At 49.2% G+C, this 26,764-nt stretch overlaps 1 protein-coding gene across 1 annotated transcript in view; it reads left to right on the top strand.

Moving 5' to 3' along the window:
* LOC119387778 (discs large homolog 1-like protein) overlaps positions 1-26,764 on the top strand; it is a 131,486-nt gene that overhangs the window by 69,599 nt on the left and 35,123 nt on the right. Inside the window, 2 exon segments of the mRNA XM_049413684.1 lie at positions 17,878-18,034; positions 19,076-19,178. Of these exon segments, the coding sequence (XP_049269641.1) occupies positions 17,878-18,034; positions 19,076-19,178 (260 nt within the window).

Genomic DNA, 26,764 nt, shown 5'->3' with positions numbered 1-26,764 from the left:
AACGCATTTATAAATGACAACGTTACTATTTGCGACGGTCCTTGCATCTTAAATAGTAAACATTTTTCTCCGGCATGACACACGTGCAAGCTTATCCCACCACTTATCGGCTCCCTTCCCCTTACCATAGCTGAGAGAGTTGTGCTTAGGAACGTAGAAGTGGTCGCATTTACGACTGGGTGCTATACGTGTCCTTCCTGTTGCGTCCCAATGATGGAGGCAGACGCGTACCATACGATACGGACATGTCCAGGTTTACAATCAGGAACACTCCCGTCTCCTACAGGAAACCTGCCTCCGCTACAGCGTCGCGACTAGCTGTGACCGCTGCATACGTGATAACACATTCCACAAAACACATGATATGAAATCATACACAACACAGGACTAACAGCAAACATATAATGCACGCATACACATAAAGAATTATGCTTAATGGTGAGTTCTTTACCGCAGTGACAAAAAATACACAACATACGTTTAATTATGCATCGCCAGGGATTCTTCATGTTCGGTGTTATCCATATATATAGAACCTGCCTGTACAAGCACGCGGGAGGTGTGAGGGGTGGCGAGGCTCCGGCAGTATTGCTAATAACAAACGGCCAGCCGTGCAATAGACAAACGTTGCGGAGCAAGCGGAATAAATCACGGGTCCTGCAGTCTCGCCGTGCAGATAGTGCAGCCATTTGTCAAGCGCGCGCGCTGTCATTATGCTCGCAGTGCGCTGTTTCTTTTCTACATTTGCATTTTTTTTTTCCGCTCAGTCGCAGCGGCAGTGGTACGAACTGCGTGGACTTAGATTACTCATCTACTTTTTTTTTTCTTTGCTATTGCAGCAGTAGAGGTAGCGAGCAATATATTACGGCTCTTCAAGCTCAACTTCGAGAATTTTTCTTGCTTCTTTCTTTCTCTTTAAACTTGATTCTAAGCATGTACTTGGTCTCTAAATTCCCTGCGCTTCGATCCTGCTCCTTACGAGTACTGCACGTGAAACGTAAGCGCGCACGTCTCCGCTACTGCAGAGCTTCGACGGATTTACCTGCTTAATATAGCAGGGCTGTCGCGCTCGCGACAGACTCGTGGAAAATATGTTTTGGTCCTCGAAGTGACTTTCTGTGTCTTTTTTTTTTTTCCTTCCGAAAGCGCGACGTTTCACTCGATCTTTCGCGTATGCAGGATGACTGCGCTTCTTTTTCTTCGTGTCAGGCGCGTCGTTCATCCCCGTAAATTTGCATAAAGGGGAATCAATTTGTGGTGGAACTTGCTATATTAAGCGATATAGATCGAGCCACACTCCTTGTCTCGTGTTTCTCGGTCTCCTTAAATCACTCGGCTGCGTATTTCGGGATGAGTATAAGCCGCTTAGGCTTTTTTTAAGGCGCTTGTTGTACGAGCGTGCTTTTGCTTTTGCGTAACTTGATCGTTTCGTTCACATGCTTCCTGACATCCGCATACAGGCGGCAGTCTAAAATAAAAGCCTCTTAAGTACAGCTTATATATAGCTATGGTGCACGATTCGTAAACAGGTCCAGTGTCTCTCAAAAGTTCTGAAACCACGGCGTACGTTCGGTAGAGCTGTCGTGCAAATGACCCCTTTTATACCGAACCTTCTGAGAAGCTTCGAAAAAAATGTAGAATCGCGGAAATTAACCAAACGCGCGTCAAGGTTTACTACCCTGAACTGAGAACAGTGGTAAAGGGATGAAAAGAAAGATAGCAGGGTATAGAGAGCGCCCCATATTGAGGTGTTCGTGAAACAAAGGCGTTGTCCCTTGTATGTCCTGGCCGAGTTCCGGAACGCTATATTGTTTGAAGCTGTCACGATGTCCTGGCGGCAGACTTATTCGTCAGACTGCAGTGTACTTGAACCACGTTACCTGTGGACAGCGATTGAAAAGACGGTGCGAACGGGGCCCAATTACGCTATCGCGTTCCATTCTTGAAGGCGAAGCTCAAGCGTCCTCCAAGTGTTTCCCGCAGTTTTATCGTATTGCATACTCAAGTTACGACGATTCACCGCGAAACCCTTGAACAACTACGCAGCATTGCTCAACCGCATCCACGGGACCTTAGTAACAAGGGTAAGGGGAAAATAAGGGGTGCATGCGAGCGCGTGTTGTATGATATGCTTTTATTTTTTATTTTTTTTTTATTGTTCGTTGCGTAATACTACTGGCCGGCTCATTTCTGTCGTTTTGTCATGCACCGCGAAGACGACTGCACGTGATCTCCGACAGAAAAACCGCTTGAAGTAATTTAGTACTACAGTAAAGGGGCGTGTAGCTTCATCGCTGACCTGACCCACGATACGTGTTTACGGAGGGATATATACGGCGGCAGCTTGTACGAGAGCACCGACATAAGCTCGACGGCTCGGGAGGCGCGGGAGCGAGCGAGCTGTATCGTTCGGCCTAATAGAACGTCTGAAGCAGGCAGCGATTTCGAAAGGTCTCCTCGCGTGGGCGGTCTCTTTCAATGCACGGCCAGAGGGCAACGCGTGCCGACTTTGTCTCACGCACGGCTGCTGCCGCCGCTGTTGGCGTGGCCGCAGTGGAAGCGTCTGCCGCTTGTCCCACCGCCGTCACTCAGCGCAGAGGTTCGACTCGACTGGTCGGTCGTCGGCCGCGACGCGGGGCACGCTATGCGCGCGCGCACTATATTTAGCCACCTGCGGTCATCGAAGAGCTCGCGTGTCTGTTCGCCGACAGATTTGGCTGCGCTGGTCTAAAAAGAGTGCGCGCGAGTCGAACGATCTGGCTTTGTGCGCTACACGCCTCAATGACTATAGGCTCCTTCGAGCGCGAGTGTGTTCGCGCATGCGCGCCTTTGTGAAATTCGCCTGAGAAGAAACGAAACGGTTGTACTTCGAAAGAACGTATACCCGCGCCGTATACGCCCTGCGGTTTAAAAAAAGGAACAGTGAGGCGGCTGCGCACAGAACTCGCCCGCGGGGTTACAGGATGCGGTCACGCGATCAGCTGAACAGCAACCTTGTGTTCATTTTCAAATAAAGCACCGTGTTTCTTGTTCAGTTCATCGTGATCTAGATATTTGCCGGTTTAAGAGTTCAGTTAATATAATAATAAAAGAAGGCCTGAGGGCGAACGTCAACAAGCTTTCGCTCACAAGCATGTCAGCGGCGCGTGAAATAGCCTCAACCGCAAAGGGCGACTTTTGAGAATATCCATGCGTGTGACCGGTTCAATTCGTTTCCATCGAAATCTCGGAGTTCGAGTTAGCGTGTAACGCAACCGCTTACTGAGGCCGCATTCTGGCTTGAGTACGTATATTTAATGTACGGAACATACTACTTCCTAAAAGCACGGTTGCCATCCAGCAGCTGCGTGGAAGCACGTATTCATCGACTCGTCCGATATCGCCATTTCTTGAAAGAAGGGTGCTTTGGAAGTGGGCACACATCCTTTTTTTAATACTGTATGCGTTTGTATTTCCTTTATACTTTGTCGTACTAACGCTGAAAAGAACAGGCGACACGCTACGACTACAAGTAAAAATAAGTTTTAAAAAGTAAAGACAGGATGTGGGCAGGAGCCTCTGATCTCGTTTATCCCATGCGCCGTTTACCCGCCTTCCTTACCAAATCGAAATGTCATTCAGCGCGCGTTATCAATCTTCTTTATACCTGTCTTAAAACCATTAGTTATTCTTTTGTCGTGCTGCATCAAATTAAATTTATGTCCCCCTATGCCCAGCGATGTCTGTGCTCCCTGCATGCCGGGCTTTGCTATCGACGAGTTCGGTGCCTGTCAAGTGGCTGCCCTACCGCACTCGACTCGCTCCGAGATAAGCGCCCGGTTTCCTGGACGTTGCGCCACCGACTTTTCTCGGAATTCTCCGTCCCCACCAGCACCCGAGTCCACGCTTCGGCGACTCTGTAAGCTCAGGGATGCGAGCGCGCGTATACGTGGCTCGACAACCGTCGAATGTGTGTGTGTCTGTCTGTCTGTACACCGCTTTCCTGAGGCACACGCGTATGTAGGCTCCCGACTCGGCGCTGCGATAACCTCCGTCGCCGATAGCCCTCGCGTTTGTGGAGCAGTGCTCCATCCCCCCTTATATAGATTTTCGTTACCTCGGCTGGAGAGGCCTTCGCGCCGCTGCGTGCGAACGAGTCATATCGGCAACTGTATACTGGCCACTCGAACTTTGCCCGAACATCACGGTCCCCCTCAGGGGAGTTCGCAGATGGCGCGCATACCTCGGCCTGTTGATTGGTGTTCCTTGTCCGTTGGGAAACTTTCGAACTTTGTGAGTGGTGTAGCCGTCTGTCGTCGGCACTCGTGTCCGTTGAGTACGCGAAGTCGTCCAGCACTTTAGGGAAAAAAAGGGGGGTATGTGTTGCTCCTTTCGGTGAGTCCTGACTTGCCACGAATGTGACTCTCTTTAAAGAGTCACGTTAACTCTCTTAAGAGAGTCCACGTGTCTATTTTACGGTAGTCGTGTACGTGCCAAGTGAGGACTCGCAAGAAAGAGTCAAATGACTTTTTTTCTTAGAGTTCGGTACTGTCCATGCTGCCCGCGATGTAATAAAACGATGGAACTCCAAAGGCCGACGGGCAAGCCAAATAACACCAAACGAAAAGCCGTCTCTTCAAGAACCTGTGACTGCGAACATGGAACCGTCGACAGACATGAGCCAGGCGCACCGTGGAGCGCGAACCTTATTCACGTGTAGACCTCAATTATTTCGAACTAGTAAATCAGTTAAAATAGATAACACGCGATGCCAACTGCACAAAGCATGGCATGCCTTCACCATTTCTCTTCCTGGTGATTGCGTAGATGTACAACCTCGGTTTGTTCTCGTTGTCATCAGAATTATTAGTGGTACACTGGTATGTGTCGTAGTTGTGAAGAGTGTCCGTTCAAGCTCCTTAATGAACGGCCACAGCTGCCATCACTTCGGGACGCGATTTCCTTTTAGCTGAATGCGAGCATTCTAAACGAGACAGCGTCTAGAGCACTGTCTGATGGAAACGCGTCGTCCCTCATACGGAGCGCAGTACGTGCGCGCAGTGTAAAGTGTGCGCTCTGTAAACAGCTACATGTAATTGCCGCGCCCTTGTAGTCGCAATGTTGGCGTAGTTCTGTCGACGAAGCGGGGGAAGGCGACGCCGTCGCCGGTTTGCTGTCTCTATGGGCCTCTCTGAGTATTCGCTTTTGTAGCACATTTGAGGGACGTCGTCTTCGGTGCGGTATACTTGACGACGCGGCAAGCGAACATCCTTATCGTTGTTTTACGATTAAAAGGTTTTTCCTTTTTTGAAATAGCGTGAATAGCAATATAATGTTAGTAATTAAGGTGATTGAGCCATTCGTATACGCCGCTGCCGTGTTAGAAAACAGCTCAGCGCGTACCCTCGTTCTGGTTGTGATGTGTAACATTTATCAATAATGTAACATACATCGAGAGGTGAACACATAGCAGACAAGTAAGAGGCGTCAGCATTCCCAACTGTCGACAAGCTTCACGTAAGAAGGGTCGTTTACAAACACAGTTTCCATAGGAACACTTCTTACGCATATTCTATATATGACTGCTTATGTATACCTGATATAGGTATTCAAGTTCTGAGCTAATATATCTATATAGCTGCTGCGCCATTTCATTGCGTGTTTCTTTAAGAAAGCCTTAAGCGTGCTTCGACTTACATGACAGCGTTCGGGCCTCGCGCCGTTGTTTTAATAACACATTGCATCGAATGAGATATGAAGTGTGTTTCATCTTTACAATTCTCCTTACTACAATACCTGTCCGTTGCTCAAGCGGCAGCGTTCTATGAACCATTCCCGGACACGTTCGAAGATTGTACATGTTAAATATGACACTTATTGCGGGAAAAATATGGCGACTTGAGAATAATCGCAGGGCTTTTAAGCGTCCTCTTTCCCATTCCTCTAGAAGTGCTGTGGCTCCCGTCTTTTTTTCTTTTTGCTCTCCGTTTATGTTTCAGCATCCATCGCCTTCTTTTCTGCTGAGTTTCCTCGCGCACTTTATCGCCATTTACGTGTCCGATAGAGGGGTGCATAAGCGAGAGAGATTCCTTCTGGCATCTTCCATCCGACGTCCCATCCTTCGATCAGCGTAAAAGCGAGTTGCCGTCGCCGCGCTCTGCTTTTTCTGCTTCCATACAGCGCGCGCACTTTTCGAGAGCGGTGTCCTTCCCTGCAGACTAGTAGTGCCGGTGCCTCGCGATAAGGCCTTGTCCCTGCCTAGCTGTACTTGTGACCGCACTCATTTGGGGACGCGCCGTCGAAGCCCGCGAAAGCCGACGCGAGATAAAGAGGAGGAGGGATGGTTGTGGGACTCTGCAGTTTCTCACGACGTCGCCGTCGTCATCCCCCCGAATTCGTCCGCCCCACCGTTCTCCTCAAGACGAGGGTGAACCTAGCTCGAGCGTGGTGCGCTGTGCTGCGCCCGGCGAGCAGCCGTGCAAACGGCGAGGTGCGGGGACAGGCCGTCCTCTCCTTTTTAGTTTGCTGCAAGGAAGGTTGCTTGCTACGGCGTGGCGTGCACCTACGTGGGAACGACTACTGTCCGGCGCTAACGAGGAAGGACTGCGTTTCGAGGAAAGGGGCTGGGGACGCACACGCAGCCCGGAAAGAGTGTGCGAGTTGCAAAAGATGGAAGGGGGAGGGGCGCGCGCCAACGGAGTTTCTCGTCATTCCGTCATACCGCTCTGTGATGTCGAGCCTGAAACCTCCACGAAGGTCCTCCGTCTCTAAAACGTCCCCCTCTTCTCTTCGTCGCTAGAAGTCGCGTGAGCTTCCGAGCGTACGTGCACCCTTGCTCTTACTGCAGCCGCCACTTTGTAAGCCGGTGGTTCGGAGAAGGAAGCGACCGCTCGGCTCGCGCCTTTTTGGCTGGCTAGCCAAGTCTCCGCAACGGAGTCTGAGAACGAGAAAGAGCGAGACAAAAGTTTGTCATGGCCGTGCGAGTTGTCTTTTGTATCTCTGCACGCATCGCGCGTAGCGCTCCTTGTCGGCCTGGGAAGATGAGCTTCCCCTCCGTGTTCTTCCCTCGACTCCGCTCGTTTTTTTTTCTTCTTTAGTACATTACTCTAGCCGACGTGATCGCAGGCTGACGCCTTTGTAGAGAAGCTGTAGCGAGAAAGAGACGGGGACAGCGTTTTCGTTTCCTCTCGGGCTCCTCGCCTTTGTTTTAATCGCGGCTGTGTGAAAGGCACGTCGAAAACGAGCACGGTATCTTGTCACTCTTAATTTAGAGAAAATGTCCCTTCGTTTCTCTTGTAAGTGTAATACGGAATATATAATGAACCGCTCCGACAGCGTGTAACGAGTCGGCGCAAGTTTACTCGAGCCGTGGCTCTTCTGAAAAGGACTCATCATGAAGTAATCCTGCAGGTTTCTAGAGCCTTTGGCCAAGCAGTATCCATGTAGAGATGTTGTCGAGTTACGTAACGTCCAAATTGAAAATGTACGGACGCTGCAGTTAGGTGAATGTGTTGCCTCCGCAGGTTGTCTTTTTTTTATATATATACTTCAGTTTTTCAAACGAAAACTTCAACGGTTTGTTAGCGTTTACGTATCTCTTACTTCTCCTCCTTCTGCTTCCTATTCTTCTTTGACAAGTGACTTGTGCTCGAAAGGTCGTACTAATAAAAGGAACGAAAAACAGTGCAAACTATTCCCGAATGAGGTTATATAGAAGTAGCTCTACGCAAGGTTCCATGACTTGGCCGCTTTTTGTAATTCGTTCTGTAAACCGTATGTTCTGAATAAATTTACGCCATACTTGTTGCAAAATTCCGCATGGTGCAATACCAGAATCGCTTTCGCCGAAAAACGAGTTCGATCCTTTAATAATGCCTCACCTCGAACTAGCTGCATGAATATATCTGATATGTGTCGCGGACTCTTATTTAACTTGTGTCACGTGCGACTCCTCGTTTTATTTTTTTTTTTTACTCCCTCCTCCTTCAATGCCAACCACAACTTTTATATCGAAACTGCCTCTATAGGCGCATCCTATTCAAAAACTGAAGATTCGATAGCGCAAGCTTTCCGCGGCATGTACATTTGTGCACTAAAACCGGTCGCCTTCACGTAATACTGCAGAAGAGCTAGTTCGTCTTTCTGGGTTGACGAGCTGGGAGGACAGGTTGTCCACGTGTGTAGGCTAGCAGGCTGGATGGACTGCATATCTTGGTTTATTTACATGCTTACTGGATTCCTCTACCCCCAGCTCCCTTTATTTTTCTCCTCTTAACGCACGTCATCAATATTGACGTGCACAAGGGGACAAATGTCAATTTGGGTGCATTCAGATTTTCAATTATTGCCACGTGCGAAGCGCTGCCCCATTAACCACATTGTTTTCCCCGGTAACCACACTTTTCCGTAAAGTGTTTGTCGTGACAATCGGTGCTTTATAAATAGAGTTATGCGGGGTAATTTACTCGGCTATAGTTTGCTCGACCCTCAATTGCGTTTCTTTCTTTTTCTTCATTCGCACTCTCGAAACCGGAACACTGAAAGCTTTCACGACGCAGTGCAGTCGGTGCTCTCGAGCTTGCACCATTCGCAGCCTTATAGCTATAGCAGCGCAAGCAATAAAGGGTTAATAAGAAGCAAACACTTCTGAATTTAAACGCAGCTGCATTCGCGTTAAACACGAATTCGAATAAAGCCGAACTCGGAAGCGTGTCGGGCACACAACTCGTCTCTGCGGGTCTTTCAAAACGATGTGCCCTCTTTCTCTTTCCCATCACACCCCGCGCGCGTCGTTCGCTGGCATACTACCTCGATCGTTTGCCGTCGCCCCTCCCTTCGTCGTTTAGCTAACGAAGTTCGCGCATTCGAGGGCAAATTGCGGAGCTTGTAATTAGGTGTGTCCCTTATGTGTTTCTTTCCGGAATCAAAGGGTCAGCAGCATACCGGGGCGCGCCTTTCGTTCGCTGCTTCATCGGGGCCGCGCGTCGTCGGTGCTCTTCCGTCGTCCGCGTTAATTGATCTCTTCGCCCGGTCGTCGCTCGGCACCGAACCGACTACGTTGGGGGAGGGAGGAAGCGACGAGCGCGCGGATACGCGAAGCCGCTTGCGGCTTATATACAGGTGTTCCCTACCGTATTAAGAACAAAAGAAAGAAAGGGCTCACGCTAATGAGCATGGCAGTGGCGCAGCGACCGAGGTTCCCTGGTAATCGTTGCAGGCGTTGCGCGCACTTTCAGTAGTCGCGTGAAAATGTGGCTGCAGGGTCACCGTATCTTGGTAAATATAAGGCCTAGTGTAGTTGAGGTTATAAGGCGCGTATATATAAGGTGATCTCGGCTGCTCTGTGTACAGAGCCGAGGGCGCGGTAATTTTCGTCGCGATGGGAACGCGTTGTCATCCTCCCCCCTTTCCATGCGTGGTCGGCGTTCCGTAAGCCGCGGTTATAATCCGGCCGCTCGCACGCTCGCGCGGTCTCTGCCCATCTGAATGCTAATGGCCTTTGGCCAGCAGCTCGTACGGGCCTTTGCGGTTCTATCTCCTCCCCCTCCCAATCTGTCTCGCGCACTGCCTTGTGCGATCGTATATGCGTTGAGGTCCTCTTTATATAGACAAGCACTTCCTGTACTTGAGAAAGAGAACAAAATTACGTGGTATTGAATTAGCATCAGAAAAGAAGAGCAGGCCGTGGAGGCCGTTGAAGTCAGAGGTCATAATGGGATTTGAGAACGGGGTTTTCTCTTTTCTTGTCGATTACTTTCGTTTCCGTTTAACGTGTTCGGCATATGCGTGGTACCCGTCGCCTTATCTTCGATCAATAGAGTCTTTTAGCATGTTACGGAAATACGGTACGCAAATACGGTAAGGCAGTACGGTACCGCTCCTCCTTTCCCAGTCGTTGAGCGGCCAAAGCACAACCAGCGGGAAATGAGGAACGCTACCGTACTGCCTTACCGTATTTGCGTACCGTATTTCCGTAACTTGCTAAAAGACTCTACTGTTCCTCATATTCCCGGCGTATACGTGCAAGTTGGCACCAGCCGCGCTTCGCGCGTATGGTATAAGCTCGAAGAAATGGCCTGGCGATCGCCTCAATTCCTGTCCGACGTTTAGTGCATGTTGGTTCCGTTTTGTATCGGCTGTTATTGAGCGCCGCCGTATACCTGGACACTATGCGTTGCGCGTCGTTATAACTCAACCCGCTTGCCACATGCAGCCTTACCCTCTCTCACTCTCGTCTACGTGTGGTGGCCGCCCACTTTATCATTACGCGGCCCGTTCGTCGCGGCCACCTTTCCGCCGTGTACAGGCCTGTGTGATCTGGATTAATAGCCGCAGCCGCGGTGGCCCCGGACACAGGACAGAGCCTCATTTGTCAATGGGCCCGCGTATATAGGCTTGCTCCTCGTGGATTTTGTCTTTGCTCAAACAATGAGCTCGTTGCGTGCAATGCGGGGCGGGTTGTTCCGCTGCGGGGATATCACATTTTTCTTCTTCTTCTTCTTCTTCGTATCTCGCGGGTATCGTTTCACGTCAGTGATATTAACGATCTCGGTTCTGCAGCAGGCTCACGGTGCTGTTTTCATTGATTTCGCCGTTGTGAATTAAAAGGTGCCTGGTGTCTTGAGTGTTCGGCTCTGGTTCGGGGCCATTTCTCAGTCTGTTTCTCTCGTTACGAACATCTTCTTCCGGAATTTTGTGCTCAGAGTTACTCGGAGAAACGATCATGCGACTGAAATTCGATAACGCACGCGTCGTCTATATATAGTTTCGTGGATACGGACAGAAACTTACGACACAAGGCCGGCCACATTGCGGTACGTGCATTGTAAAACAAGTCAGGAGACGTTTAGGCATTCCACTCCTCCTTTCATTTTTTTTTTTTCGCTGGCTCATACTTTTGTCTTACTGGGAATATTTGAATATCCCTGGGTACCGGTATTAAATCGTCATTGAAGCTGCATTTTACTGATATGCGCTCGCGAGGCGCCCACTGGGATACAATGGCTATTAAGCGACCACACGATAGCGTGAGAAATTTGAGGTACACGCGCTCTTTTCTGATCCTTTTTTTTTTTTTTTTCGTGCAACGAACGGCTCAGTGCTTCTATAGAGCTCATCCGGCTATAGCCTCTTATATATGATCCACGTGGCGCTGCGTGACGATGGAAAATGATCTCCATCGCTTTATGTGTGAGAGGCGTCGTCTCGCGACGCTGTTATCTTCGCTGAGCTATAGCAGCACGCAACACTACGCTGTTCCGAAACGATACAGCCCGTAGGGGGGGTGTATTTCACGCGTATACATGTATTGGGAAAATAATCGGTTTTCGTGACTTCGTCGAAGGCGCGCTTCAGTTATCGGCCCCCGTTCATTTTCTCGTACCGCGACCACGTCGATTGGGTGCTCGTCAAGAGACCTCTTTTTTACGAGGAGCGCGGCGTAAATGGCGGCATGGTTCGTCCAAGGATGTTATACGACTCGTAGCTGTTCGCGCAATGCACGCGATGTGGAGCAGGTAAAAGTGGAGGCGACGCGCCGTTTTGGTCACGCCGTCATGTGACCGACCCCGCGGAGAAACACTTGTCGAGATGCTCGGTCAATCGCGTGAAACGAATCTGGAGCAGTGCACTCACGTTCTAAAAACCAGGCGATGGCTAAACGCTCCAGGCCATGCAACGCGCGGCAATGTCTCGGCGTAAGCTGCAGAGGAGCGGCCTTCATAGAGCCCGTTGTAAACTCTCTGACTGCGTTTACTGCATGTACAGAGCATATATCGGAATGCCGTGAAGTGTGTCTTCTGATCTTAAACTTACGTTGCGAAGTATCCACTACGCGTCTGTAAAACAGGATTTTGCACCTGCGTATAGCTGCACACTGTGTTGATGCTGTAGTCGGTGATGATTATGAGGATGATAAGTTATCGTTGAGTCGGTTGTCATGCATGGGCAGATGTAAACCGCCCACTCGTTGCGCAATTCCCCTTGTGTAACGCCTGTTGTGATTCAACCCTTCTGCCATGCAATCTTTTCGTAGATGCTATAACGTGACTCCTCTCCCGACATGACGCCTGGTCTTTTTCTGAAGCTGTTTCAAGGCACTGGCGTGGACCTGTGGCAAAATTGTCGACTCCCACGGAGAGTACCCGGGTTGGAACCCCGCAGGAATGCACACCTCTTTTTTTTCCCCCTCTCTATGAGCCAGGGCCGTACCCAGGATTTGTTTTTTTTTCTTGAAAGGGGGGGGGGCGGTGTAGAACGGCTAACTTTGGCAACTGGTGGTCGCTGTGCAGGCGCGTAAATATTTTGGTATCACCCGAAAAGGTAAAGCATGAAAAAATTTCAGGGGGGGGGGGTGCTGACGGGTTCTGACTCCCCACCCTTATTTACGGCCCTGCTATGAGCAATAGCTGCGACGGACATTGGGGCGGCGGACGACATCGCCACCAAAATCGCGTCTTGTAGTGAGCCCATAACAGCTGCACAGGAAAAGGAAATAGTCAATACTGGAATGAAAGGAGGATGTGATAGATATCGCGTGCTGCGCTCTCATGTCCCCTCCCACTTTTCTATTCTTGATTGTTACTTCCGGGCCGCGAATTCATGCGCGGTGAGAACTTGCATGTGGTGCCCATTCTTTCCTACGAAGAAAAGGGGAAATGAATTGATTGCAGGGGAGCTGATATAAAACAAACGAGAAAAAAAAAGAAGCCTTCTTTCGCGTAACTTCTTGCTCGAGCGAAACAAAACTGCCTCCTGGTAAGAACAAAAAAAGAAAAAAGAGCGACGCCTGCCAGTATATATACTGCAGTGCTGTATACGTAGTGCGTGGATTGCGGAGGAGGCCTGAAAAACACACGAGGGAGATGCGCGAAGACCATATGGCTTCGCGGCAATGCTTTTCTCGCCCTTTTTAAAAATACGACCTCGGTGCGGTCGGGTTCGGGACCTCCCCTTTATATATTTCCTTCATTTCTCCCTTTTCTGTTCGTTCTTGGCTCTTCTTATGTGTATTTTATTTTACTTTTCTTCTGTTCCCGGTGCTGTAACCGCTGAAAAAGATCGTCTGGAAAGGGAGAAAAAAAACTAAAGGGAAAACAACGTCGTGTGGAGGCTAATAGGGCTGATATACGAGAGCGCGTGGAAATGAGATCGTCTTGCGCCATATTTCTGTGTCAGTGTATGTTACGGCATATATAAGCTCGAACCATGCTTTTCTCTTTGTTTGCTGTTTTTTCTCCTCTTATATGGGAGTTACTTCAGTGCCACGTCGTGAATTTCGCATTCCTCCGCCCCGTATGGTCGTACGTGTGCGTCTTCGTCGTGGTTCTTTTCTTCATTCGCGACTGCTGCCACGTTTGTCTTTGCCCCTTGGAGGAGACACGTTATGGTTATATATGCCCCTAAGCCAGGCCGTTGAGCGAGATTTCGAGATTATCTCGAGTGCGCGATACGTTTAGCTTAATGGATTTGCGCATATTGCGTTGATGCCACCGTAAAAAAAAAAAAAGCCCCCTGAATCTCCTCGTACGTTATATTGCGCACTGGATTCAATAAATTTAAGTGTTAGTTCTGGAACGGTTACTTGAAATAGTCATGCCTAACATGAAGGGCAGATGCCTCTGCAGAACTGAGAAAGGGGTTTAAACGTGTAATTTTTGGCCCATTATTCGAGAAAATTTCAGTGAAAATGTTACTATAAGAACAAGGTCGCGTGGAGGCAGCCGAAGAATAACTGTTGTCAAGATCAGAGAACGTATAGAGGCGCACATAGTCGCAAGATGACTTTATTTATTTATTTATTTGTTTGTTTGTTTGTTTGTTTGTTTGTTTGTTTGTTTGTTTGTTTGTTTGTTTGTTTGTTTGTTTGTTTGTTTGTTTGGACGAGTGAGCCGTCCAGTTGTACTCAGTTCACGAAAAAAACGTAACGACTCGTCCGTCTTTTCGAAATATGAGAACCCGCGACCCATCTGCGCGTCATGACGCCACTATCCGATGGCTCCTCCCCTCTCCCTCATCTCACAGGGCAAATGGAAACCTATGCACCTCTGGATAGCTTGGTCATAAGCTATACCTGTGCCTGTTCGTGCGATTATAATTACTTACGGCTACAGCTTCTCTTAATTCTTTCGTTGCTCACTTTTCACTTGCATGGGGCGCTGTCCACGATTCGCTCACCCATCGCGCACGCGTGCCGTATACCACATAGTAGTGTGTACAGTGGTTGGTCAATTCGTCCCTCTGCTTAAACCGTCGCGCACGCATTCGCGTGACTCGCGCGATTTCCGTTCGACGATGGAGCGCCCGTCGCGTGATATCCGCGCTTAGGCGGCGCGCTGGGTGCGCTCCGTGAATGACTCCGCAGCGCCACGAGCAGATGCGTGTTAGAGTTACTGTATATGCTACCTTTAGGTATATGCTACCTTTAGGTAGCATATACAGGTAGCATATACAGTAACTCTAATGCGTGTGTGGCCTGGCCCGCCATATTAGATTTGTTTCTGGTCTCTCTTGACCGGGTGTGGACGGCGAAAGCGTGTGGCTCCAGTGGGTTCATTGCGCGAACACACCGCGCATTATGCTATATATATAGCGTTGGATTGGCAATCTCGGTATTTCACAGGTATATAGTGGGTGTGTGCACTGAAGTCCTCTAACTTGCCTTATATATAGTGTATACACAATAGGCACGGTGAAAACGTGCGCGTTATTTCGCTTATTCTATGTTTCTTACAGTAGGTCTACAGCTCGATAGCATATATATATATATATATATATATATATATATATATATATATATATATATATATATATATATATAAACTTCAAAATCTGTTACGTCATGCTGACGCATGAGCGCATAGGTCTCGGCGCGAAATAAAGAAAATTTATGATTGGCCGCCACTTTTCCCACGAAGCTCGCGTGATTGTTTTCATAAAAAAGAACTGATCTTTATAAAGCAGTTTAGCGTTGCACCTTAGTTCCCGTAAGTTATGTATGCTACTGATGAATCCGTGTTAGGCATGCAGCTCCATGCAGCCTCCAGAAGCACTGTCGGCTCTGCCTGTTCTCCGCGGCTTGAACGCATTCAACAGCTTTCGCTACCCTCGTCCGTGCATGCTCGCCATCTCCGGCGCATGCTCGCGGTGCGCACGCACGATTGCCATCTTCCCTGCGGAGTGTGCTTCTCCTCAAGGGAGTCTCGCCCTCGGGAGGCTATCGAGGCCGTTCAGCCGGAGGCGGACGCGCCCGGCGACTACGCTGAGCGCGCGTGTTTGCCGTCATGCACGTCTTTCGCTTTACTTGTTCGATCTGTTCGCCTACTCGTGAGCATGTCCCTTTCGTTGCGTTTTAGACCCCCCCCCCCCCTCTTCTGCGCAACGTGTCGGAGCCAAGTAACCTGCGGCTCGGTGAGTGCAGGAGCTGCTGGCAATCGATTTTTTCCGAGTTTCCGGTAAAAACGCGCACTTTTCTTTCTCGCTGGCACGTTCCGGCCTCCCGTTGCGTGCGAAGTACGATGCAACGCCATAACCCTCCATGGGCAGGCCGCAGATTCGAGATCCTGGCATATATATGTGTAAATGTCGGTAAAGGCGTGCCTACTTGAAATTCTTTCTTGCGATAGCCGAAGCAAATTGCCATGTATGAGGTCGCAGCAAAACTCTTGACTTTTTGAAGCAGTGCGCCGTAAGAAAACTGGCGAAAATTGGTTTTTCAGAAATGAGAGGCACGATTTGTCGCTGCGGTGTATGCAATTGCTTTGGATTAATGTAACGAGTGTATATACACAAGAAGGATGTCGTATTACAGGCAGTACAGACATGTTGCAGCGTGACCGAGTCTTGCCTTCTTATGGCGGCTCGTTTATGGAGAAATTGTACGGAAGGAACTTGGTGCTGTGACTGAAGATTATGATGTCTTCTCATAGGGGTCATCGTGGTATAATAAATCCATATCTTTATATCGATGTCAAAAGTGCGTGTGAACATAACATTCCGGCAGGTTCCTTCGTATCAAGTATTTCGCTCGCGTGCAATGTGGCCTGTAATGCTGTAATTTTAAAACTCGAATAACCAGCGTGACGTTGCCTTCTAACTTGATGTCTAATGATTTTTTATACCCATCGACCTATACATATATACAACACCGTTGTCGTCGCTCGCACACACTGACGCGCACAGATATATATGACCCGGTCTGGCATTACTAAACGCACGGTTCCTCGCAAACAAAACTGCCAGCCTACTCTCTCATTGCGGAGCACGGTGAAAAAAACATGCGTTGTTGGGCGACTTGGTGCACGTATATAACTTCAGGAGTATATAGCGACGAGCGCTAATTTATGAACGAGGTAGGACACAGAACAATTGTGCACTCTCGCGTCCTGTGCTCTTCCTCGTCGGCCCCGCCAAAATTTGCGCGGTTCGCCCCCTTATATATCTTTGCAATGGAGACGCGAATCGCGTCTAATTTCTAAAGTGCTCGTAAAGTGTGCTGCACGCAACTCTTCCCTTCCGAAACCTTTGCGTTGTGGGGCGCCTTGTTGTACGCCCGCATGCAGCCTCCATCCTTGCGTGGGTCACGAATCTCACGGCGCTCTCCTCGGCTTCCTGGATTTTTCATTTTGCGGCTGCTCCCGCGGGAAACGTCGGGCGACACGAGGATAACTCGTTTTTTTTTTTCGTTTGTTTTTGTTTTTCTGAACTCGTTCGGCTAGAAAAGCGCTTATGCCCTTTGGGAATTTGATGGAGAAGCGCGCTCGCGTGCCTGTACCGTGCACTGTGATCGCTCGCTTGGTTCTTTGGTCGGCGCTGCGCCTATCCGCTGCTGTCACGGTTTACCGTTTCGCCTGTATACGCGGAAATTTAATGAGACACGCAGGACGGAGCAGGGAAGCAGGTCTTCTGGGGATCGCGATCTGCCCGACAGTGGAATGATAAACGATCATTTTAGAAGAAAATAATTATTGTTTTTTACTTTCAACCATGTTGCTGCTTGTTCTCTTCAGCAAGAAAGCTCCATTTGAGACTTGTTTGCGAAGTCCCTGATAAAATAACCGCGGCGACGTTTGATCGCTCGACATTATGACATTGCCATATTCATTTCCTCTTTACATGTACGTATAATTTACGCGCACGTGCATATAATGTACATGTACATATTTACGTACGTATAATTTACAATTTACGCATAAAAATCGAACATCGCGAATTTTTCCCGGCTGTTAACAGTTTGCTATCTTGTTCCTGCTGTTCCAACTGACTAGTTGGTGTTAAATATGTACAGCACACGTAGTAGAAGTTGGTCACTTTTCTAGGCATGCTTCGTGTGTTATGCAATGCCATCTGCATTCTATCTCGTTCTACTACCATCTGCTCATTATACCGTATGAAGTAGCGCACTTTTGACGGGAACACAGCGGACAAGAAAGGCACGCCACTCGCTGCACTCGCAATTAAATTTATTTCAGAAACAATATTTCACATATATATGCACCAGCGCCATCTACTCAAAAAAAGAGAAACACTTTCCAAAACACGAGTTCGACTCCAGCTCTAAACGCGCATACGCAACACTTTCGGTCGCTAATGGGCTTTGCCGTCGCGTTCTGCAGCGTCGCCACTGAAAGCGACATCGCTACCTCTGATGGATTTAAGTGGCTCGGCTTATTACCGTTTCGCTAAGCCGCCATCGCCGCCGTCGCTGCTGCTGCTGCTGCCGCCAGTTTTTATTCATTTTTTTTATAGTATATATTCCGTCTGAACATACTGCCTTCGCGTGCGCCGAGTGCATATGTACTCTTTGTGCGTTTTGCACTTTCTCGTACGTGTTTCCGTGCGCTTCTTCCTTTGTTGTGCTAAGATAAGCCGAACGACGCCTCTCTTCTTCCTCCTCTCTAGGGAACCCCGCAAGGTAGTTCTGGCCAAGGGCCCCACAGGGCTGGGCTTCAACATCGTCGGCGGCGAGGATGGCGAGGGCATCTTCATCTCCTTCATCCTGGCTGGAGCACCCGCCGACGCAAGCGGGGAGCTGCGGCGCGGAGACCAGATACTCTCCGTAAGTCTTCTTTTACGTAGATACCATCCGTAAGTCTTTTTTACGGAGATACTCTCCTTAATTCTTTTTTGTCCTTTTTTTGTTCTTTGTTTAGCTCTCTATCTCTCTTTCTCGTCTTCTACCGCGGTGGAATTTGTAAGCGCAGCCCGATGCACTGCGCAGCGACGTTGCCGGAGTGAATAGAGTCTTTTAGCAGGTTACGGAAATACGGTACGCAAATACGGTAAGGCAGTACGGTAGCGTTCCTCCTTTTCCGCTGGTTGTGCTTTTGCCTCTCAACAACCGGGAAAGAAGGAGCGGTACCGTACTGCCTTACCGTATTTGCGTACCGTATTTCCGTAACTTGCTAAAAGACTCTAATGGCTCTTCAGCGATGAAAGAACGCGGATGCTCGCATCCGCTTGCATCGTGCGTAAAACGCACTCGCCGTGCAGTTTTCGTGCGGTATAGCACCGAGGAGTGTATATTTACGTTCATTTTTTTTCTTTTTTGTCAGATGTACGAAGAAACTAAACCGAGGCGCGGGGTTTTCACAGCCATAAATTAAGCCCGCAGCGTTCTCCTCACTGCACGTACGCGACGGTTCGGCGACAGCGAGCGGTTTTCCTTATATGAAATATCCCACGATGCGCGCGTCTTGCGGGGTGTGGGGGCTTGGATGCGAGCGAATTTGCCTTCGCAGCTCTTATCTCGGTCCTCGTGGTCTGCAGGCTCGGAACGGATTCGAAGCAGCGAGCCCCGAAAGCTCGAGGCCTTTCGGTCACTTTCTTTGTTTCAGAACATTCTTCACCGTTTTGTTTTCCACTCGGCCAAGCAAACTCCTTATGCGCGCACACACGCACACACAAATCCGGATGCCTCTCAGTTTCTGCGCCATGACTTCAGCGCGAAACGGCGTGTATTGGTATTGATGCGTGGTCTGACAAAATTTGAGTATATAAGCTGGTTCTGCGTGCAAATACTCGGAATGCTATACGTGTCTGTTGGACCTCGCACGTAGTAGCACTGATGCCATGGCTGATCGCCCCCCTCCCACCGCAGGTGAACGGCGTAGACCTTCGGCACGCGACGCACGAGCAGGCGGCGGCTGCCCTCAAGGGGGCCGGTCACACGGTCACCATGGTGGTTCAGTACAGGCCCGATGGTGAGTACTCAAGACCTCTGTGCTTTCGCCCTTTCAGCCGGTACGCGTACCGCTCCTGGCCATTCCTGCTGTATTGTCAAGCGTAGTTTTCTTTTCATCGCCCCACTACGTAGTGTACACCCATCACTGTGGAGCTTTCACTGTGCCGTGCACTTAATTTAATAGCGTGAGCCATCCCGTAAACCTTCGTTGGTTGAGCTTGGGCGCCAGCCCATCGTGTTTCTCGACGACACCATGATATCGTCGTCGACGTCTATACAACTTTCCCTGACTTTTTTTTTTTCTTTTCTATTGTCGGCTACACATCATCAAGACACGAATGCATTTGAGGATGTATGTTTCTTGTAGCACAAGAACGCCTTCATTTTATTGCATTTTTTTTACCGAGAATACCTGATTACGCAGACATTCGTGTACCTACCTACGCTCAAACTTAATTGGGATCATTATGAGAAAGTTTCGCCGCAAGATGGCTTCCGGATTTTTCGAGTAATTAGCGCGTACAACTTTCCCTTTGTATCGTTCGCAAAGCTGTAAGTCGGTCGATAGCTACAACAGCGCGATCGCCTTCAATTTACGTAATAAAGTTTCGTACGATCTTCGGTTCCTCTTTTTGAGTGCGAAGATGGTGCGGATAAAAAAAAAAAAGCAAAATGCGAGTGTAGAAACGTTAATTTGTTTTGCGCTGACTGCGTGTACCGTATCGACTCATTCTGCGTCGTCGGGTGTTGTAGTCGTATAGGCTTCCCAAGCAACGCTTAGCGGCGCTGCTGCACTTGACAGGCAGCGCTATCTCTGGCAGAAAAATATAAACTGGGGTGTAAGCAGCCCGCGTTTTCCCTTCTCTCCACCGCGTTACCACTCGCTTCTGTGCACGTGCAGAGCTCTCGCGGCGCCTCACAATGTACCGCCTGCAGTGTGGGTTCAAAAAGATCTCACAGCTGGACAAGCACTTCCGAAAAGCGCACTTGATAAAAGGAGAAAGGCTCGTCAATCACGTTAACGGTGAAGAGCAGACGATCGACGACAACGACGCCCGATTCAAAGCGAAATGCATTTCCCAAGTCGCGATTACACCGTATAGGACGTATACCTCGAGGTAAGTCTCATTCTGTCATGTTAAAGATGAATAATGGTCCACATGCACTCCGAAATGAAGCCGTACACGCTATCGATGTTCTGCGGCGTGGACTACGAATCATATGAGTGTTGTTTTGATATGGCATGCTTACAGTAGCAGCCGTGTACTTTCGTGAACAAACGTTTGCGGCGTGCGAAAAAAAAATTATACGGCCATGGCACTGTTTCCTGAGAAGGTTAGAGTCAAGTCCTCCGTGCCGCTGGAGAATCACCCACCGATTAAGACGCGAGGCAGCTAGCTGAGCTTTAACCACTGTGAAGCAAGATGCACTGCTCGCCTCGTTTTTTCGGCTCTCGCGTCATGCTTGCAGTCTCTTTTTATGATATCGACTTGACAGGCGTATAAAACCTGCTGCGCGAACGCGGCAAGAAAATCACACAAAGTCAGAAGGTGGTTACTTCAAGGTTGCAATTGCAAAGATGTATTAAGTGCCAGTTATATTTAGCGGCTTAAATATATATCACCCTAATAAAGTGACAGAAACAAAGCAAACCTGCAGAACGATGTCAAAGCTTGCTGAAAATGCACAGACGTCCGTTCAGGCGTGATAAAGCAGCCTTCCCGACGCGTGAGTTGCAGGCGCCTAACTTCTGACAGTGTGCCGAGTTCAGTTGAATTCAACCAACGGCGCAACGCTAATGGTATAACGCGAGTGTGAAGGTTCAACAACGACGGGTAGGTCTCACGAGCACGGGGAATCAAAACACAAAGTTGCTTCACCTACAACCGTAACTGTACTTTAACAATGCGAGAAGACATCGAGTAATCATTACTGTAGTCGCTGCGTGCATGCGCCGCGTTACTTACCGATTCACGTAGTCGAAACGAACGAAAGCGATGAACTCAGACAGCCAAAATAGAAGGCGAGACAGCGCTGTCAGTTATCCACGCTTGCCGCCTTTATTTCTCGTGCGACACGCCCGGGAACCGATACAGTTTCACACGTGAATCGTGTGCCTTGGATGTTGTCTGCACTGTTGTGGCAGGCCGCTCGCTTGCGCTTCCGCGGGGTCGCTTCTGCCATCGCGGAAATGCGCAGCTTCGCACAGCAAGCCTCTCGGTTCAACGTGCGGAGCTGACGGCCCCCCAGTTACCCGCACCGACAGAAGAACGCGTGCGCACGTTCGCTAGCGCTACCTTGAAAGGGGCTGAGTCGGCCGCGCATGCACTACAGAGCTTTCCGACAAAGCCGCAGCGCGGCCAGCGCGGCGCTGTCGTCGCGCCGCAAACTTGAGCTTGTGTTCCCTATTGGCTTAAGTATGCTTATGTATGGCTGGACTGAGAATGATATCGGACACATTTCAGTTTTTTTCATAACTTCAATTCTCTCGGTTAACAAAATGATGGCATCGCATTCCCGTTGCCTACTTCGTTATCACTTGTAATTGCCAGGTATTCGGCGCTGTCTTGATTTGGACGTGAAATAGACGGCCATCTGTGAATGCAGCGCCACAACAATGACTTAAATTTACATACACAAGTAATACTCGCCGAATCCGTATAAGACAGAAGCGAGAGCAAAATCGGAATCTTCGCTGAATAACTATCCCATTTTCTACGGTCCGCTGCATCGCAATTTTCCGCGCGGCGAAGGGCGAATCGCTGATTGCCCGGCGACCGCTGCCGCGGCGACGACAGTGTCCGACGAGGCGTGACCAGCGGAAAGTGGCAGCCTCGTTATCTGCATCTGACAGGCCCGAGGCATCAATGCAACGATCGCCGCGGACACCATTACCCCCCTCCCCTGCACCCGTATCTGTTTACTGTACCGTCGCCGCCTCTATAGCACGCTTCCGCTGTATAACCCTTAGTAGTATTTTTATCCTTCGTCCGTCTCTCAGTTTCTGTCTTGCCGTTCTTAACGTTGCCGATGAGAAAGGAGAGGGTCTGGTGTCTTTGAGGAGAAATCGAGCGCGCTCTCTTCTCCGCGCGGCGTCCCCTGCGAAAGTAGTTTCGCCGCAGTGCATCGAAACAGTGCGGGAAAGCCTGCCTTTCCTGAGCATGTTCACTAAGCGGAAAAGGCGTGCTTTCGCCGGCGTCTTACCTATTGATGGCCGGCGACGATTGGGCTACGGCCGCTGACGGACGCAGCAACACCTTTCAGGTCCCGCCGCCTCGTCGTTATTTCCCTTCTCGCGCTCTTTTCTCTCGCTCTGGACGACGACGCATTCAGCGCCATACATCTCGCAGGAGGAGCGCTTTCTTTCTCTCTCTCTATCGGCGCTCCGGTCGCCTCCTTTCCATTGCCGCATCACCGTAATAGCGCTGCGCCAGCGAACCGCCACACCTGCTGCTGCTGCTGCATCCGACGGGCGGCGGCTCTGCTTAGGAGATGGGCTGCTGCAGAAACGGCGGTGCCGGTGCTGCTGAAAGTTTGATCGCCGGCCCTGTTTTTGTTGGCGCCTCGGCAAGCCTCGTGCATTGTTTTGTTGACTGCGAGATGAAGATAACAGTCGTGGCTGGGAGGCATTCCTGGCAGCGCGTAATGGACTGTCGCCGTGGGCCTATTTTTATTTTATTGCGCCAATTGGCGGAGAGGGGGGGGGGGGGTGGCTGACCGCAAGGAGTAAAGGCATACACTAAATACTAGGTTCATTTTATTGGTCAGTTTATTTATTTTATTCGCATGCATCTTCTACAGTAGCGTTTAACCAAATGGAGTTATAGTCGGTCCTTTCGAGGCACCTGTATTCGAGACAGCGATATTTATAGGTAAATTAAGTATGATACTTTGCTAGCGTGAGTAAGGGACTGTTCGATTTTCCGGCATTTTTTTTTGTAGTTTTGTTTTACGGTGGTATAACAGTGCTACACAAACGTAGGCAGAAAAGCTATGGAAAGTGAGCGTAAATCTTCGCAGGCTCAACGTCCAAAGCGAAACGATAGGTCCCCATAAACGTGCTTAGCTAAATTTGCTCTTATTGTCGCCACCGTTGGTTAAAAGCTGTCTCCTGGGTCGACGCAGCTTCCTATGGTATGTCAGCCATTCACATCGCTTCATCTTTGGCTCTTTGTGTATTCGTCCGTGAAGGGCTGTCACGCACCACGATGTTTCGTCCAGTTTTATATTGCTCTCTCAGCGGCCACTTTCGAAATTGCGGTCACGCTATTATGACGAAAAGTCTGTCGGTATTTGCTTATCCTTTATTTTTGTTCATTTAGCGGGAATTGTATTCGGGCGTCATTGAACGATATCTGTTTACGCTCTGCATCGATTGCCATGCGGTTGCGCGTGGTATCTCATTTGCCTGGCGACACGTCGAAAGAGTTTTGAGCAAAGGAAGAAAAAGCTTGGCCGGGTGCCAACTTACAACTGCCGAGGGGAAGCTATCAGCGGGGGCCATTGTCCGAAATTCCTTTTCTCGGCAAATTGTTTTGAATCATTTCTAAAGAAGGCGGTAACTTCCCGTAACACACTACCGGTGTCGACTTGTGCGTTAAATGAGATTCAGTTATTCCGGCGGAGTTTCAAGGTTGTATATAAACGTCGCGCTTTACCTTTTAGAAATTTCTCTCTTTTATTTCATTTTTCATGAAATGCTTCGTGAGTTGAATCAAAATTGTTCTCCCTTCTATCACTAGAATTCGACCCAATTGTATACTGAGAGCATTTATAATTATATATTACTATAATGTTATCTAAACGAACAAAAGGTCATTTAAAGCACCGTAACAAACACATGATCATCTCTGCTAGCTGTGTTGCCAGGGCCAACTTTCTTGTCGCGTGTCAGCACACAGGCACCAGTAACTGCTCAGTTGAGTTTCATGATATGCTGCTCGAAGCAGTACACATAGTGGTTGGAGCGTGTAAAAGTTATCGCCCTGAAAAGAAAATTGAAGAAAAATATTGCGGGAGTGGGGTTTCTACGGCTGAAGACTCGACACTTGAAAGGGGCACGTCAACTGTTTGCAGAAACATACCGAGGCTTTCAATCTCTCAACAGCCGAACGAACTCGTTTGCCGCACGTGCTTCCCATGGTTATTTCACGCGCGCCAATCCGATTGAAAGCGTAGCAGGATTTTTTTTTTATCTCTCTTTCTCTTCGTTTAGTCAAGGCACGCGCCAGGCATCCAGCACGCGCACGACGCACGACGCGCGACGCGCCTGTGCGACTGTCCCAGCGACCTGTGTGCACGTCACGCATAATAAGAGCGATCGAAGGCGGCTGTGTACATTGCCGCAAGTCGCCCGAATAATCGGCATTTGCGGAGGACTTTGCAGAAAACGTGCTTCAGAGTTGAGCCTATATATGCCGTTGGTATCGGTCTGCCTTGCAACGAGCTCTCACATCGGGCCCATCCGTGCTTATGGCGTACTGAAGGAAACTTTTGACTTCAGTTGCGGTTTTCTTTTTCGCTTCCCTGGAAAGGTCGTGATGCGCGTAGTGTATAAACTTGCGCGCATATATACTATAGCGCCTTGCTCGACTCTAAAAGTGCTTTCAAGCCGAGTTATAGTTAAGGAAGGCCGCGCGCTCGTCGCGATGATCTTCGTATATAGGGAGGCATATGATGTTGCGCTTCCCGTAATATCCTTTGCGTCGTCATAAAGATGGCTTATTACACGGCGCTGTCCATCCTTGCGGGAGGGCCTCGCATTTCCCAGACGGCCGGCGGTCTCTCTAAGCATGCGCCTCGGATGCTTTTTATATCCGGCGCCTTGCGCGCGGGCTCTCTCTCTCTCTCTCTCTTTGCAATGATGTCGGTATACACGAGATGAGAGCTTGTTTGCCCTTGCCTCGTCTAAGCCCGTGGGCGTGGAACGGTATCGTATACTACGCATTTGATATCATCTTCTTTCGAGGTTTTCTTTTTTCGTGTGCTCGCTTCTCGCTGTAACTGCGTCAGAGTGCGCGCCTGCGTTCTGTATATGGCTTGATTTAGCAACTTTACAGGCACAAGAACACGAAAAGCGCACTGAGACAACGGCGAGTTCGCGATATGGCTGGCCGAACGTTCGCTGTCCGCGCGGTCATTATTAGAAATCGAAGGTAAATGGTAGCTTCGCGTGATTTCCTTGCGTGCTCGCGCACATTCGACTCCCTCATCGTTTGTTTTTGTTTAACGAGGGCGAGTTTTCATACTGAGTCTGATCTATTTATACAGCGTTTCATTTACGTTTTGACGGTTCAGTGGCGTCTTTGCAGCACTGAGCGCGAGCTGTTTTCACGTGAGGAATACGTATGCAAAATGCGATTCAGTGACAGAAAGTCACGTCGCTTACGTCGAGTGATAATTAGGCATATATATATATATATATATATATATATATATATATATATATATATATATATATATATATATATATATATATATATATATATATATATATATATATATATAAGAACTATGGGCAGTGCCGAACAGTGTGTTCAGAGCGACTTCAGGAGTCGCAGAATTCAGGGAACCTGCACAATGCCTCGAGCGCGCGCTTGATTTTGCATTAAAGACTGCATGCATGAATATCCAGTTTTCTTCGTAACAATTACGGCGCTTGTTTCTCATGGTGAAAGCAAATTCTTTGGATGGGATGAGGTGGTTGGAATATGCATCGCACCTGTTATGTGTACTGCATTATATATATATATATCCCTCTTTCTTTCTCAGTATATCTACCTCTCCCTTTATCTTTCTCTTTCTCTCTCTTGTGATCTTTCGTTTCTTCCTTACACTCTCAGCGATTTTTCGCAAACCAGAAAGGTCGTTCTGTCTGTCTGTCCCCTTCTCCGACGCCGGGTGCCAACGCGTCGCCGCCGGGATTCGCGCATGCGACAGCTGCCTCCGAGTGCCCAGGCCGCCGCCCTTGACCAGAGCGCGTCCCTTGTTCCGGCCCTATATCTGCCTGCCGCCGACGCATTCCAGACTCCATTTGCCGGCCCATTTTAGCTCCGTTTCTTTCTCGCTGTCTTTAATTTTTGTCTCCTGAATGGGTCCTCGTATCATTCATTGCTGGGTCCGCCGCAACCGCCACTCCTCTTGTCGCTCCTTTTCTTCTGAACGACTACGGCGCACAATGCGTTGATGAAGCATTCGCGCCTGCGGCCCTATTTAGGGGCGTTGCACAGAGTGCCGGCTCTGTTTCTTCTCTGCTCTCTTCCTTTGTCTGTCCATCCCTTCTAAAGAGGGATCGTTGTTTCCAAGGGACACGCTCTTTTTTCCTTTCTTTCTTAGCCTCCTTATCACGTGTGACAATTACAATAGCGCTCGCCACTGCATAATTGCGTTTTTCTTTTATCTGGGCCCGGGGGGGGGGGGGGTTGTGAGCATGTAGCTTTGGTCTCTCCTCGCGCCTCATTTCAAAGGACTCGGTTATTAGGTACTGCGTTGAAATGCCAGGCAGGGGAAAAAAGGCGCTGTGTAGTGTATTTGCTGTGTAGTTGCTGAGGAACGCACATTACTCGCGTGCCGAGGTTTCGTCTTCTCATTGTAGAGCAACTTAAC

The sequence above is a fragment of the Rhipicephalus sanguineus genome, chromosome 3 (assembly GCF_013339695.2).
Source record: "Rhipicephalus sanguineus isolate Rsan-2018 chromosome 3, BIME_Rsan_1.4, whole genome shotgun sequence".
NCBI lineage: Eukaryota > Metazoa > Arthropoda > Arachnida > Ixodida > Ixodidae > Rhipicephalus > Rhipicephalus sanguineus.
The sequence above is the reverse complement of the archived record's forward strand: the minus strand, read 5'-3'. Positions and strand labels throughout refer to the sequence as shown.